The sequence below is a fragment of the Hemitrygon akajei genome, chromosome 7 (assembly GCF_048418815.1).
Source record: "Hemitrygon akajei chromosome 7, sHemAka1.3, whole genome shotgun sequence".
NCBI classification, from domain to species: Eukaryota; Metazoa; Chordata; class Chondrichthyes; order Myliobatiformes; family Dasyatidae; genus Hemitrygon; species Hemitrygon akajei.
The window spans coordinates 122,104,208-122,121,654 of NC_133130.1; the positions used below are offsets into that span (position 1 = coordinate 122,104,208).

A 17,447-nucleotide genomic window follows, 5' to 3' on the forward strand; every position below is an offset into this window, starting at 1 on the left:
GCATCAGTGAGGAAATCAATACATTAACTGGATGGTACACAAACAACTATCTGGACCCAAAGCTCAGTAAAACTAAGGAAATAGTAGTGGACTTTAGAAGACAACAGGAGCCAGTTGATAGTGTGTTGGAGAATACAAGTACCTCGGCACAACTATAGACAAAATCACCTTTAAGACCAGTGGTGGGTTGATACTGTCCAAGCGCCAACAATGGCTATTTTTCCTTTGAAAGATGCGGAAACTTCAGGTCCAGCCATCGATTCTCCAGACTTGTTATAGATGCTTTATTGAATCAGTATTCACCTGCAACATCACAGCATGGTTCAGAGCAATGAGCACTATCAAACTCAGTCCACTGAACAGAATTATCAGAATAAGTAGTAAAATCACTGGGCAAGGACAAGAATTCACTCAGCAGCATCCATAAGAAACTGACAATAGAAAAGCTCAGCAAATAATAGAGGATGTTGCACATACACTTTCCTGCCATCTGGATGCTGCTACAGGTCCCTGCCCGTCAGCACCAGAAGAGCCTCATCCAGTTTTGTGCCTTTCTCAACTCACCAGCTCAACACCCAATTATGAACATATAATATGCGTAACACATTTGACAGTAAAAACGATCAGTTTTATTTGTATTTTTAATCACATGCATTGATTTTCAGTATTTATTACTTATTGTGAGTATTTAAATTGTTTAACTATATGTGTTGTTTATCTTAAGTTCTGTGATGACTTTGACACTGCACAAACAAAGTTCCTCATGGAAAGTAAAGTGAATTGAATTGGTACGGGGGGGTGGGGGTGGGAGGCACTTCACAGGATCAAAATAAGCTGCAGAAAGTTGTAAACTTAGTCAGCTCCATCATGGGCTGTAGCCTCCCCAGCATCCAGGACATCTTCAAAGCAGTGCCTCAAAAAGGCGGCATCCATTCTTAAGGACCAAGACATGCCCTCATCTCATGTCCCGGAGCCTGTTGGTCCTGGATTTTATGCTGTGGTACTGTTTCCTGGATGGTAGCAGCTGGAACAGTTTGTGGTTAGGGTGACTCGGGTTCCCAATGATTCTTCGGGCCCTTCTTACACACATGTCCTTGTAATCGTCCTAAATAGTGAGAAGTTCACATCTACAGATGCTCTGGGCTGTCCACAGCACTCTCTGCAGGGCTCTGCGATTAAGGGAAGTATAGTTACCATACCAGGCAGTGATGCAGCCAGTCAGGATGCTCTCAATTGTGCCCCTGTAGAAAGTTCTTAGGATTTGGGGCCCATACCAAACTTCTTCAACTATCTGAGGTGAAAGAAGCGCTGTTGTGCCTTTTTCACCACACAGCCAGTGTGTACAGACCTTGTGAGATCCTCGGTGATGTGTATGCTGAGGAACCTAAAGCTTTTCACCCTCTCACCTCAGATCCATTGGTGTCAATAGGGGTTAGCCTTTCTCCATTCCCTCCTGTAGTCGACAACCAGCTCCTTTGTTTTTGCGACATTGAGGGAGAGGTTGTTTTCTAGACACCACTGTGTCAGGGTGATGACTTCTCTGTAGGCTGCCTCATTATTATTTGACATTAGGCCAATCAGTATATCATCTGCAGATTTAATTTTTAGATTGGAGCTGTGTGTGGCGGCACAGCCATTGGTGTACAGAGGGTAAAGGAGGAGGCAAAGGACACAACCCTGGGGGTCTCCTGTATTGAGGGGCAGAGGTGAGGGAGCCCGCTCTTGCCACCTACTGGTGACCTGACAGGAAGTCCAGGATCCAGCTACACAAGGCAGAGTGAAGGCTGAGGTCTCTGAGCTTCTTGTCAAGCCTGGAGGGAATTGTATTGTTGAATGCTGAACTGTAGTCCAAGGACAGCATCCCTTTTCTCTTACTTTTTAAATCTTTTTATTAATTTTTTAAACAAATATAAATGAAACATGAATACAAAGTGTTTGAGAGTACATAATTAATAGTTTAAGTAGACATTCAAATATATAATAATCAGTATATATAGCCTCCCAAACTCAAAGTATTTATGAACAAAAGAGACAAAAAGAAAAAAAAACCAAAAAAAAGAGAAAGAAAAAAAAACTAACCAACATGGGCCATTGCATAATGTTAAGTACATACAGTAGTGCCAATAACTCCGAACCTCCATCCAAATAATTAAGGATAATCAAAGTGAGGTTTAGGAAAAGACAATTTAACTCATATGAAAATGTTGAATAAATGGTCTCCAAGTTTCTTCAAATTTAACTGAAGGATCAAAAACAACACTTACAATTTTTTCTAAACTCAAACAAGAGATAGTTTGAGAGAACCACTGAAATATAGTTGGAGGATTAATTTCTTTCCAGTTCAATAAAATAGATCTTCTAGCCATTAATGTAACAAACTCAATCAATCGTCGAGATGAAGAGGATAAACGACTATTATCCACCATTGGTAAACCAAAAATTGCAGTAAAAGGATGCGGTTGGAAATTGATATTCAGAACTCTTGAAATAATACTGAAAATATCTTTCCAGTAATTTTGTAAACAAGGGCAAGACTGAAACATATGGGTCAATGAAGCAACATCAGAATGACATCTGTCACAGGTTAACATAAGAGTAAAATCTAGCAAGTTTATCCTTAGACATATGAGCTCTATGTACAACCTTAAATTGTATTAGGGCATGTTTAGCACAAATAGAGGACGAATTGACTAATAGTAAAATTTTCTCCCACTGTTCAGCGGATATAAGACAATGAAGTTCTTCTTCCCATTCCTTCTTAATTTTTTCTGATGCTTCTGGCTGTATTTTCATGATCATATTATAAATAATAGCTACTAAACCCTTTTGGCAAGGGTTCAGAGCTAAAATTCTTTCGGTAATGTCCAATGGACATAATTTTGGAAACGACTAACTCATTATACAAAAAATTTCTAACTTGCAAGTATCTAAAAAAATGGATTTTAGGTAAATTATATTTATTAGATAACTGTTCAAAGGACATAACACTATCATCTAAAAACAAATCACGAAAACATGTTATACCTTTTGTTTTCCATAAGAGAAAAGCTTGATCCATAAAAGAGGGCCGAAAAGAATAGTTAGATATTATAGGGCATGATAAAATAAACTTATTCAAACCAAAAAATTTACGAAATTGAAACCAAATTCGCAATGTATATTTGACTATAGGATTTGTTATTTGTTTATTCAATTTAGATAAATAAAAAGGAAGCGAAGATCCTAAGATTGAAAACAATGAAAAGTCTTGTACAGATTTACATTGCAAATTTATCCATTGTGGGCAGGCAACTGCAGTCAATTCTTGTGTCCAAAATATTAAATATCATATATTAACTGCCCAATAGTAAAATCTCAAGTTTGGCAAAGCCAAACCACCCTCCTTCTTGGGCTTCTGTAAATATTTTTTACCTAGTCTAGGATTTTTATTCTGCCATAGATAAGAAGATATTTTAGAGTCAATAATATCAAAAAAAGATTTAGGAATAAAAATTGGTGATGCTTGAAATAGATATAGGAATTTGGGTAATACCATCATCTTAATAGCATTAATTCTACCAACCAATGACAAAGATAACGGAGACCACCTGATAGCAAGTTGCTTAACTTGGTCAATTAAGGGTAAAAAGTTAACTTTAAATAAATCTTTATGTTTTTTAGTAATTTCAATGCCTAAATAAGTAAAATAATCTGTAACCATTTTAAATGGTAAATGTTTATAAATTGGAACTTGCATATTTAATGGAAATAATTCACTCTTATTAAAATTCAATTTATAACCAGACAAGTTACTAAACTGAGTAAGCAAAGACGAAATAGCAGGAATAGATCTTTCAGGGTCGGATATGTATAGTAACAAATCATCAGCATATATGATAACTTATACATCCCCTCCCCACGAGTAATACCCAAAATATTAGGTGATTCACGAATGGCTATAGCCAAAGGTTCCAAAGCGATGTCAAATAGTAAAGGACTTAAAGGACAGCCTTGCCTTGTACCACGGAATAACTGAAAAAAAGGAGATCTTTGATTATTGGTAAAAACCGAAGCCAAGGGTTTATAGTATATTAACTTAATCCATGATATAAATTTTGAACTAAAATTAAAATGCTGCATAGTATTAAATAAATATGGCCATTCAACTCTATCAAATGCTTTTTCAGCATCTAAAGAAATGACACATTCTGGTATTTTGGATGAAGGTATAAATAATGTTAATTAGTTTTCTAATGTTAAAAGATGAATAACGATTTTTAATAAATCCAGTCTGATCTTCAGAAATGATTCGAGGTAGTATATTTTCTAATCTAGTAGCCAAAATTTTACTAAAAATCTTAAAATCTGTATTCAGCAAGGATATAGGCCGATAAGATGCACATTCAATAGGGTCTTTATCTTTCTTAAGGATTAAAGAAATAGAAGCTTCATAAAAAGATTGTGGCAATTTACCTATAATTAACGCATCTTTAAAAATTTTACAAATCCAAGGAGAAAGTATAGAAGAAAAAGATTTTTTAAATTCTGCAGAATAACCATCTGGACCAGAAGCTTTACCGGAATTCATTGAAAAAATAGCCTTTTTTATTTCAGTTTCCGTGATAGGTGTATCTAAGAATACACTATCCTCTACTGTTAATTTTGGAATATTCAATTTCCTTAAAAATTCATCTATTATAGAAGAATCCTCAGCAAATTCTGACTGATATAAGGAATTATAAAAATCTTGAAAGGCTTTATTTATCACTTTATGGTCGATCGTCAGAGTGCCATCTTGTTTACGAATCCTAGTAATCTGTCGTTTAATCGAAGCAGTTTTCAATTGATTAGCCAATAATTTACCAGACTTATCTCCATATACATAAAACTGGGTTCTAGATTTAATTAACTGATTTTCAATCGAAGAGGATAATAGCAAGCTGTGCTCCATTTGAAGTTCCACTCTTTATAAAGTTTTTTGCTGGGAGTCACTGAATAAATCTTATCAATTGCTTTGATTTTGTCAACCAATGTTAATATTTTAGAATTAGTTTGTTTCCTAACTCCAGCAGAATATGAAATAATCTGTCCACGAATTAATGCTTTAAAAGTGTCCCATAAAATTCCACTAGAGATCTCTGCTGTAGAATTTGTTGAGAAAAACAAATCAATTTGTTGTTTAATAAAATTAACAAAGTCTAGGTCCTGCAATAAAATAGAGTTGAACCTCCAAGATTTAGTATTAATAGATGAATCCATTATCTTAATAGATAACTTCAAAGGTGCATGATCAGAAATGGTAATAGAGTCATATTTACAATCTATAACATCTGTAAGTAAACGGTGATCAATGAAAAAGTAATCAATTCTTGAATAATTATGATAAACATGAGAAAAGTAAGAAAACTCTTTGTCATTGGGGTGTAAAAAACACCAACTTTCGTAAATTGCTGTATCAGTCATAAAGGAGTTGATAAGAGAGGCCGATTTATTCGGAAGAACTTGTGTGGACTTGGATCTGTCCATCGAAGGGTTTAAACAACAGTTAAAATCCCCACCCATTATCAGTCTATACTGATTCAGATTGGGAAAGGATGTAAATAGACACTTAAAAAATTCAGGACAATCAGTATTTGGAGCATAAACATTAACTAAAACTATTTTTTGATTTAAAAAGTAGACCAGTAATAAGCAAAAATCTACCTTGTGGGTCTGAAATTGTTTCATGATGTATAAAAGAGGTTGAAGAATCTATAAAAATAGAAACACCTCTTACTTTGGCTTGAGAATTTGAGTGATATTGTTGGTCTTTCCAAAACCTAAAAAAGCGTTGACTATCCACCTTCCTTACATGAGTCTCTTGTACAAAGATAACATTAGCATTCATTCTATGGAATACTTTGAATATTTTTTTCCGTTTGATCGGATGATTTAAACCATTAGTATTCCAAGAAACAAAATTAATAACCTTATCCATATTGACAATATTTATTACAATTAACACATAAGGTTGAAAAAAAGATGAACTCATGAGTCCGGAAGAGGAAAGTAAGTTCAAGGAGGAACCGGAAGTCACGACACTGCAACCATTTTTGTAGTTTCATATAAGCCCATGAAGTAAAACTAAGCACAAAGCAAGCAAAAAGAAAAGAAAAAAGAAAAATCCCCCTCCCTCCACCCTCAAAACCCCAGGAAGAAAGCCAAAAAGAGGCAAGCAAGCAATCTAACACTAAAATTACCCCCATGTCTCAAGACGGCAACTCAAACAAAAAAAAATTGAATAAAAGATACAAACCACCCATATTATAAGAGAGGGTGGCTATAACAAAAATTAAAATATAAAGTTAGTATTTTATATATATATAAAACAAAAGGATTTTAAAAAAAAGAATTAAAATGATAAAACCCATAAATGAATAATACTGAATTAGTGTTTTAAAAGAAAGTTTAAAACTTATTCAAACACATCAAAACGGATATGACTTTCCAAGCACTAAAGCCTTTCGGGAAGAAGAAACGACATTTTTTTTAAAAAAATCTTAATATTTAAACGTTAAAATATATTAAAAAGTGTATACGAACTTAAAAGAAAACCCTAATTACTTTCAAAACTAACAGATTAATAATATGAAAAAATAACAAATTCAAAGTAAACCAAAAAAGAACTTTTACCATGTGTAAAAATACATGTAAGCCATGCATCATTTTATAGAAGATCCAAATCTATAGACTAATTATTGCATTAGTCAACCCAATAAAATGTTATTCTTCCAGAAATTTTTGAGCATCCGCTGGAGACTTGAACAACCGATAAGTTCCGTCTTCGAGAGAAACTCTCAAATGTGCTGGAAATAACAGCGCTTGCTTGTAGCCTTTCTGATGAATTTCCGACTTAACCGATTTAAAAGCCATTCTTGCCCTTAGAACTTCGGGACTGTAATCTTCCAGAATACAGAATTTAAAATCGTGAAAGCTGATCATACCCTTTTTCCGTGCAGCCCGAATCAAACACTCTTTGGTGTGAGGGTAATGGATCCGGAGAATTACTTGTCGTGGTTTCAAACTTGAATCTGAATGAGAACGAGAGATGCGATGTGCATGGTGGATTGTTGGAGGAGAATCCAGTACTTCTGAGCCAAAGACATCCATTAAAAATTTGGAGAAAAAAACAGTGAGATCGCCCTTCTCAAATTTTTCCGGAATCCCGATTAACCGAAGATTTTGTCTTCGAGAGCGGTTTTCAAGATCAGTAATTTTAAATTTATAACGATCCATCTGTAGAGAAGTCGAAGTTTGCTGTTGCTGCAAAGTTTCAATTATACGATCTCTCTGGCGAGCGGCTTCTTCAAGAACTAAAGTACTTGCTTGTTGTTTTTGTGACTCCAGTGTAAGTGCTTGAAGTTTTGCATCAAATGACTTTAAAGTTTCATCGAACGTAGAAAGCTTTGTGGTTAATTTACTCTCCAGTTTTCCAAGTCTGTCATCCATAAGATTCGCAATTGCTTCTAAAGTTAACGGTTCTTTCGTCTGTTTCGATTCCTTTGCTTTAGACATTTCAGCGAGTTGAAGATGTTTCAAACAGTTGAAAAAAATTTCATATGTTTAAACCCCTTTAGAATAGGTATAAAAAGATCAATTAGGGGGTGTTTGTAGGTTAAAAAAAAGTAAAAGGTTTGGAGCAAAGCCTAAATCCGCTTCACTCCATAAGCGCCATCTTGAGACCTTCCAGCATCCCTTTTCTCCAGATGTGTAAGGATGGTATGTAGAGCTGTGGCTATTGTGTCATCTGTTGATTGGTTGTATCGATAGGTGAATTGTAGGGGGCCAGTGTGGGTGGTAGCAAGCTGCAGACGTAGTCCTTGACCAGCCTCTCAAAGCATTTGCTTATTGTTGAGGTGAGTGCGACAGAATGCCACTCATTCAGGCATGTTACCTTGGCCTGAAAAGCACACACTCAGTGATTCTGGAACAGCTTCTTCCCCTCTGCCATCTGATTTCTGTATGGACATTGAACCCATGAACACTACCTCGCTACTTTTTTTGCACTACTTATTTAATTTAACTTTTTAATATGTATTCGTTTACTGTTTTTGTTATTGTATATGGCATTGTACTGCTGCTGCAAAGACCACAAATTTCATGACATGATACCAGTGATATTAAACCTGATTCTGATTAGGAATATAAAAGCAAGGATGTAATTTTGAGGCTTTATTGAGCACTGATGCAGCCTCACTTGGAGTATTGTCAGCAGTTTTGGACCTCTTATCTAAGAAAGGATGTGGCTGACATTGATGAGGGTTCAGAGGAGGTTCGTGAGAATGATTCTGAGAGTAGTTAGCACAATGCTTTATAGTACAGGCGACCTGGGTTCAATTCCCACTGCTGCCTGTAAGTAGTTTGCACGTTCTCACCGTGACCGCGTGTTGTTTCCTCAGACCTCTGGTTCCCTTCCACAGTCCAAAGACATACTGGTTGGTAGGTTAATTGGTCATTGTAAATTGTCCTGTGATGAGGCTAGGGGGATTGCTGGCTGGCATGACTGGATACAGCCTCTTTCATCTTGTATTTCTAAATAAATATAAAATAATGTAAATATCCTAATTCAGTTTTTATTGTTAGGTATTGCATTGTACTGCTGCTGCAAAGACAACCAATTTCACGACATGCCAGTGATATTAAACCTGATTCTGATGAAATCTGCTCTGCTATATCTGCAAGATAATGGTTTCAACATCTGTCCGCTACAAGCTCAGTTGTTCTACTTGTCACATACCTTGCAGTATCAGGTCCCTGAATGCTGAGTATGAAGTGGGAAGTAAGATGCCATTGCATTGCAAATGTCTGACTTCTTGTCTGTGTCAGCACATTCCGCATTTAGATGTAGAACCATCTTGCCAGTTGTCATTTTACAAATGGTTCTCAGTTACCCACAACTTGTTTAATGTGTATTTACGTCTATCATGGCTCTTTGTGAAAAGTGGCTCCAGAACTGAATTGGCTGACAAAATGGCCCCAAGAATTAATGAGCAGAGTACCGTAGATTCCGTATTACAGAGCGCACCTGATTAAAAGCCGCAGGCTCTAATTTTAGAAAGAAAATCAATTTTGTACTTGTACAAGCCGCACCGGATTTTAAGCCGCAGGTGTCCCACGTTGTAATATGAGATATTTACACAGAAAGATATTACACGTGAGGATTTTTTAACTTTTAATTAAATCCGTATGGTAACATAAACAAATACATATTGCAAATGCTTTTTTTCGAACCGTGCCTGTAACACGGCTACTTTTAAATATACATACGTATCGGTAACACACAAATTACGTTGCGTATACTTTTTTACTGAACAGTGCACGAACAACATTCCAATATCTCCTAACGACTGGTAAAAAAATATATATACTGCTGCCTACCAGGAAAAGTTATTGATCGCCTTTAACTTAAAAGCAGCGTTCTCGCGCGGGTCTAATGCGCTCTCCCCCCCCCCCCCCCCCCCACCTTTCCGTTTATCACAAACCGGTATTTCCCACAAGACGCGGCGAAACCGGATGTGACGTCATAGCATCCCGGGATGTAGTACAGAAAACAAATATAGTTAAAACACTTATAACTTTAACTAGAAAATACTAACAAATGAATTACTAAGCGAAAATATTATAAACTAAATAACTGCCATAAAAGCAGCACAATGCTTTTCTTCGAGTGTTTTCCATATTGATGAGGGTGAGTACAAATGACTGATTTACAATAATTTAATTGTGAAAGTGCGCTTGATTTATCGTACAATTTCATTGGACCTCTGTGAACTACTCCAATTTTATTGGTCTACTGTTACGAGGCAAAATGTTTTTGGCGGCATGAAAAAAACCATGTATTAGCCGCACCGTAGTAAAAGCCGCAGTGTTCAAAACTGTTCAAAGCGTGGGAAAAAAGTAGCGGCTTATAATCCGGCATCTACGGTACTTACAACTTGTGCATCCATTTTTTGTGTAACCCTCACTTTAAGTCAGTCATAGAAGACTACATCACAGAAACAGGCCCTTCAGCCTATCTAGTCCATGCTAGATTATTAATCTGTAACGTTCCATCCCGGACCATGGTCCTGCATAATCCTCCCATCCATGTACGTATCATCATTTCTCTTAAATGTTGAAGTTAAATCTACATCCACCACTTGTGCTGGCAGCTCATCCACACTGAGTGAAGTTCCCCTTAAACGAGGGATTCCCAACCTTGGGGTCTATGGACCCCTGGCTTAATGGTACTGGTCCATGTCATAAAAACAGTAGGCAACCGTTGCCTTAAACATTTTTATTTTCTCCCTTAACCCACGACCTTCAGTTATAGTTGCACCAAACCTCAGTGGGGGGGGATCCTGCTCGCATTCACTCTATCTGCACCCCTCATCATCTTGTATACCTCCATATCTCCTTGCAGTCTTCAACACTCCAGGGAATGAAGCCCCAACCTATTCAACCTTTCCCTGTAACTCCGGTCCTCAGATCCTAGCAACAGCCTTGTAAATTTACTCTGCACTTTTAATTTAATTGACATCTCTCCTGTAGGTAAGTGACCAAAACTGCACACAGTACTCCAAATTGGGCAAACCAACGTCTTACAATGCTGCTAGAGAGTTTGTAACCCTGTAGGATTTTATCTATTTCTGCATAAATGAGACCTAAAATGTGATCAGATCTTCACACAAGTCCTAAAGCTAGTGTAACCCTCAGGCTCGGCCAGCACGTGTTTGGCTGGGGAAGACAGCTTCTGGCCCCACCAAACTCTCGTTTGTGTGGATGCTGTGTGATGTGTTGCCCGGTTACAAATCTGCACCGCAAAATATCAGACAGTACACCATATGCAATTAAATGATTGAACTTTATAAATCTTAATCTGAATATAGGGTTAGTAAAGAAAATAAAAAGAGAGGTCCCATTTTAAGGAAAATCTCAAACCGCACGTTGGAGCTCACAAATACGGCCATTCATCAACCATAGACTTCCTCCGAGTGTTGCTGACCTTCAGACCCTCACTCCCAGTCCACTCTGTCTGGTGGTCTACCAGCTCTCACCAACAAAAGACTGGAAAAATCTCTCTTCCAGACCCACAAGGAAGAACAACATGCCTCTTATTGGATAGTCCCACATTCCAAAGCCTCATTTTCTCTACTCATGACCCAAACATTGCTGCTACAGAGAAACCATTACATTAGCAGTGATGCATTACAGAGAGGCCATTACATTAGCAGTGAAACCTTACAGCATGTTACACTAGATAAAGGGAACCCATTTGAATAAATGACACAAAACATTCTTGTTTGCTTATTAAGAAAAATTATCCAATATTACCTGTACTTGCATCTTTGTTTATCCATTTCCCATTCTGCTTTCCCTCTAATCCCTCCTCTTCTACTCACCTGACCATCACCTCCCTTTGGAGCTCCTTATAATCCACTCTGCTCTCCGATCATTCATTTTCCTCAATCTTTTACCCTCTTGCTCCTATCACCTCCCAGCTTCTTACTTCACCCCCACCCACTTATTTCCACCCATCACCTTCTCACACCTTTACTCTCCGGTAAAGCACAGGTTTCTTCCTTAAAAAGCAGATGTGAACTAGGTGACTTAAGCCTATTGCCTGGAACTAGCATTCAACCATTGAAAACCATATTTCCCACCCCCTTCATTCAATTCCCCACTCTGCCCTCTTGTCTCTTCTCACTTGCCCATCACCCACCTTTGGTGCTCCTCGTTATGGTTCACTTCTGTCCTATCAGATTCCATCTTCTCCAGCCCTTTGCGTTTTCCACCTAACACCTCCCAGCATCTTACTTCATCCCCCTCTGCCCCACCCATCTTACCCCTCACTTGGTTTCACTTATCCCCTGCCAGCTTCCTCCTTCCTTTCCAGTACTGATGAAGGGTCTCTGCCTGAAATGTTGACTGTTTATTCTCCTCATGGATGCTGCCTGATCTGCTGAGTTCCTCCAGCATTTTGTTGCTTTGGCTGACTTCGATTTTGGTTATCTCTCAGAATGCTGGAGTTAGAGGATAGCAGGTGTGACCCCACATCCACTGTTCTCAAAAAAAAAAGAAAGGCGAGAATACCGACCCTGTCATTCTAATGATTTTTTTTACAGTGCAGAGCAGGTTCTTCTGGCCTTTCCAGCTGCACCGACCAGCTCACCCCCATTTAACCCAATCCTAATCACACGACCTGTTAGCCTATGCACTCAATTATGTTCCCCTTTTATGATGTATTTATTTATTGCGATGCAGTGTGGAATAGGTCCTTCCGTTCCTTCAAGCCGCGTCACTCAGCAATCCCCCGAAATTTGGTTCCAACCTAATCACGGCACAATCTACCAATTCATCTTTGGACTGTGGGAGGAAAACAACAGCATTCAGAGGAAACCCACGCGGTCATGATGAGAATATGCAAACTCCTTAACAGGCAGCAATGGGAATTGAACCCGGGTCACTGGTACTGTAAAGTGTTGTGCTAACCACTACACTACCGTGCGATGGGAATTGAACCTGGGTCACTGGTACTGTAAAGCGTTGTGCTAACCACTACACTACCGTGTGATGGGAATTGAACCCGGGTCACTGGTACTGTAAAGCGTTGTGCTAACCACTACACGATCGTGTGATGGGAATTGAACCCGGGTCACTGGTACTGTAAAGTGTTGTGCTAACCACTACACTACCGTGTGATGGGAATTGAACCCGGGTCACTGGTACTGTAAAGCGTTGTGCTAACCACTACACGATCATGTGATGGGAATTGAACCCGGGTCACCAGTACTGTAAAGTGTTGTGCTAACCACTACACTACCGTGTGATGGGAATTGAACCCGGGTCACTGGTACTGTAAAGCGTTGTGCTAACCACTACACTACCATATGATGGGAATTGAACCCGGGTCACTGGTACTGTAAACTGTTGTGCTAATCTCTACACTATCATGTGATGGGAATTGAACCCGGGTCGCTGATACTGTAAAACTGCTAACCACTACCTAGTGTCACTAGTAGTGAAAATATTGGAAAGGTTAATGAAAGATCTAATAACGTGTTGGAAAGAATAACAAAGCTGAGCAGTCAGCATGGGATCATGAAAGGAAAATCGTGTCTGAATATGTGTAATTAGAGTAAATAAGGCTCATACAGAATCAAAATGAAGTTTCTCAGATGCGCAAGTGCATGTATCTACACTACTGGTTGTCCATCGTGCCTCACGATGCTGGGAAACCTGTGCAGGAGGGTTTTTAAAGGGGAAAAGTTGTGGCACTGGGTCAGTTCCACTCTTTCTACCTCGGATGTCTGGGTCCAGTGGTATGAAGAACCGTCACAAACTGGGGTCTTCCTTGGCTGCAGTGGATGACATTCACTCTTTCTCTGCTTCACCATGCCCTTCGCTCTCCACAGAAACACAGCCACAGTGCATCATATAAGCAGCATTCACAATGGAGCGATGAATCAACAAAATGAAAGCACATGCAGCCGAAGTTAACATACTGTTGTGGACTTGAATTGTTGTACAAAGTGGGAATAAACTGGTCTGAGGTTGGCAGCTGGTAACTGGTTGGACATTGCAGTAATGAGTGCTTGGGATCTGTGGTAAATTGATCTGTATCAACAATTGTGAGTCTGAATTGCAGTCCAAACTACGGCTCTTCACAGGCGGTAGGTCTTCAGACTGGCTGTGTGGCCTAGCGCTTTGCTATCTCCAAGAATGGCCGGGGAGCGGCCACATGGGCGACCTGATTCCTTGCCGACTGAAGCATCGTGGGTGACTGAAGCACTGAGACAGCGGGTAGTGTACTTGCTAATTGCAGCTCCTGTCAGAATGAGGACCCTGTATTCGAGTGATGCCTGTCTCTCTTTTCGATGGTGAGTGAGAACCTGTTGATCCCTGAGTCGGGGGCTTGGAGAAGTGCTATAGAAGATTGTAACATCAGAACAGCAAGCTACTGGCCTCCATTCTTCTTGTCGCAGGAGCGTTTTCTTTTTCCCTCACTGGAGAGAGGGAGTCCGCCTGAGATGCCAAAATGCTGGATTACGGACTGTAGTTAGGGTCTCTTTGGGAGCTTCTGTTGTTTGCATAGTGGGGAGGTCAGTGCTTGTGCTGGCACAGTTGGGGGGAGGTGGGGGTTGCTGCTTTAGCTGCTGCTTCTGTGAAGGGAGGGAGTTTGGGGGCTTCAATGTTCTATCATTCATTCAATGGGGTTTCTTATTTCATGCATGTCTGTGAAGAAGAAATTAAGGTTATATATTGTATATTTTTGCAAATATTAAATTGAACCTAAATGAAATGAATTTAACTGGGGAGCTAAGTCAGCAACAGGTTTATTATCACTGACATAAGTTATGAAATTTGTTTTGTCACAGTACAATGCAATACATAAAAATTTACTATATAGGAAATTATAGTGCAAAAAGTGAGCAAACTAGTGAGGTAGAATTTATGAGTTCATAGAGTGTTCAGAAATTTGATGGTGATGGGAAAGAAACTTCCTAAAGTGTTCCTAAAATGTAAATGGAGTATTTTCTAACTCTGCTGGTAGTAAACTATCCTCCTGTGATAAGGATGCCTTAATCAATGTGCAGTTTTGATCTTTGCCTGCATTGAGGAGGTGGCGGGGTAGAGATGCATCTCTAAAAGAAGATGTAAGTTGCTCCTTCCCTCCGTTAGCCTGCAGGTCACCCTCGGGAAAGGTGCAATACCTGCTTTATAACTCTCACCCCCCCGATCAGGGTCATGTGAAGCCATGGGAGCAGGTGCTGGATGGTCGTAGAAGCAGCTGGTTTTCACAAGTCTGGTTATGCGACCATTGACATCAGGCATACAATTGATAATGGCTGGGGTTGTGAAAACACTGTCCAGATGAAGACAATGGCAAACCACTTCTGCCATACACAATCCTGGTCATGGAAAGACATGATCATACAACACAGAATGAACGCAATGTAATACTTTGTTCTGAATTGTTTTCCCAATACAACAGAAAAGCATAGAGTCTGCTCCACCATTTGATCCTGGCTAATTTACATCTGGTTCATCGACTCTGCCATTTCATCGTGGCTGATTCATTTTCTCTCTCAGCCCTGATCTCCTGCTTTATAACCATATAACCATATAACAATCACAGCACGGAAACAGGCCATTCCGGCCCTCCTAGTCCGTGCCGAACTCTTAATCTCACCTAGTCCCACCTACCCGCACTCAGCCCATAACCCTCCACTCCTTTCCTATCCATATACCTATCCAATTTTACCTTAAATGACACAACTGATCTGGCCTCTACTACTTCTACAGGAAGCTCATTCCACACAGCTATCACTCTCTGAGTAAAGAAATACCCCCTCGTGTTTCCCTTAAACTTTTGCCCCCTAACTCTCAAATCATGTCCTCTCGTTTGAATCTCCCCTACTCTCAATGGAAACAGCCTATTCACGTCAACTCTATCTATCCCTCTCAACATTTTAAATACCTCGATCAAATCCCCCCTCAACCTTCTACGCTCCAATGAATAGAGACCTAACTTGTTCAACCTTTCTCTGTAACTTAAGTGCTGAAACCCTGGTAACATCCTAGTAAATCGTCTCTGCACTCTCTCTAATTTATTGATATCTTTCCTATAATTCGGTGACCAGAACTGTACACAATATTCCAAATTTGGCCTTACCAATGCCTTGTACAATTTTAACATTACATCCCAACTTCTGTACTCAATGCTCTGATTTATAAAGGCCAGCGTTCCAAAAGCCTTCTTCACCACCCTATCTACATGAGACTCCACCTTCAGGGAACTATGCACTGTTATTCCTAGATCTCTCTGTTCCACTGCATTCCTCAATGCCCTACCATTTACCCTGTATGTTCTATTTGGATTATTCCTGCCAAAATGTAGAACCTCACACTTCTCAGCATTAAACTCCATCTGCCAACGTTCAGCCCATTCTTCTAACCGGCATAAATCTCCCTGCAAGCTTTGAAAACCCACCTCATTATCCACAACACCTCCTACCTTAATATCATCAGCATACTTACTAATCCAATTTACCACCCCATCATCCAGATCATTTATGTATATTACAAACAACATTGGGCCCAAAACAGATCCCTGAGGCACCCCGCTAGTCACCGGCCTCCATCCCGATAAACAATTATCCACCACTACTCTCTGGCATCTCCCATCTAGCCACTGTTGAATCCATTTTATTACTCCAGCATTAATACCTAACGACTGAACCTTCTTAACTAACCTTCCATGTGGAACTTTGTCAAAGGCCTCCATGTAACCTTTGATGCCCTTACCTATCAACCTCTCCAAGTAATATAACCAATTACTTGGCCTCCACAGCCGCCTGTGACAAAGAATTCCACAGATTCACCACCCTCTGGCTAATAAATTCCTCCTCATCTCCTTTCTAAAGGGATGTTCCCTCCATTCTGAGGTGGTGCCCTCTGGTCCTAGATCCTTTGGGTATTGGGTGAAATCTACCAGTGAATGCAATCTGTCCTTTAATTAGATATTGAAAGTTTTTTTTTTAATTTTGTGGCAGATTGCAAGAAAATTTGGATAAATGCAGACAGCAGGAGGAGAATTACCAAGCAAATCATCCGAATTTAAGGAAACTGGACACATCGGGTAAGTCCATGCATAAATACTCTGATCTAAGGACCTCTTCATTGTCTGGTGTTTCACAGGGTTGTAATCAAAATAACTACCTATTGTAGCAGCATAAACTGCTCAATTTATTTAGAACATAAGAGATTCTGTAGTTGCTGGAAATTCAGAACAACACACTCAGCAGGTCAGGCAGCATCAATGGAAAAGTGTAAAGAGTCAACCTTTCGAGCCAAAACCCTTCATCAGGTCTGGAAAGAAGTGAGAGATGAGTCCATCGCCAGGTGTGCAAAGCAGGCTCGAGGGCTGGATGGCCGACTCCTGCTCCTATTTAGCTTCTTCCTTTGGGAAGGGGGCAGGGGCTGGAGGTTAGCTGGGAGGTGGTAGGTGAAGCCAGGTGGAAGCAGGCTCGAGGGCTGGATGGCCGACTCCTGCTCCTATTTAGCATCTTCCTTTGAGAAGTGGGCAGGGGCTGGAGGTTAGCTGGTAGGTGGTAGGTGAAGCCAGGTGGAAGCAGGCTCGAGGGCTGGATGGCCGACTCCTGCTCCTATTTAGCATCTTCCTTTGGGAAGGGGGCAGGGGCTGGAGGTTAGCTGGAGGTGGTAGGTGAAACCAGGTGGATGGGAAAGGTAAAGGGCCGGAGAGGGATGAGCCTGATAGGATAGGAGAAGGGGAAGGATGAGGGGCACCAGGGGGTTTAATAGGCAGGTGAGAAGAGTTAAAAGGCCAGAGTGGAGAATGCAAGAGGAGGAAGGGGGAGCACAAAAATTACCAGAAGGAGAAATCAATGTTCATGCTATTAGGTTGGAGGCTACCTAGATGGAATATG

The 17,447-nt window shown here is 39.8% G+C and overlaps 1 protein-coding gene across 1 annotated transcript in view; it reads left to right on the forward strand.

The window, feature by feature from the left end:
* Positions 1-17,447, forward strand: part of snap29 (synaptosome associated protein 29) — a 53,842-nt gene that overhangs the window by 20,582 nt on the left and 15,813 nt on the right. The window contains exon 3 of the mRNA XM_073051868.1: positions 16,554-16,639. Within this exon, the coding sequence (XP_072907969.1) occupies positions 16,554-16,639 (86 nt within the window). The remainder of the gene's footprint in view (positions 1-16,553; positions 16,640-17,447) is intronic.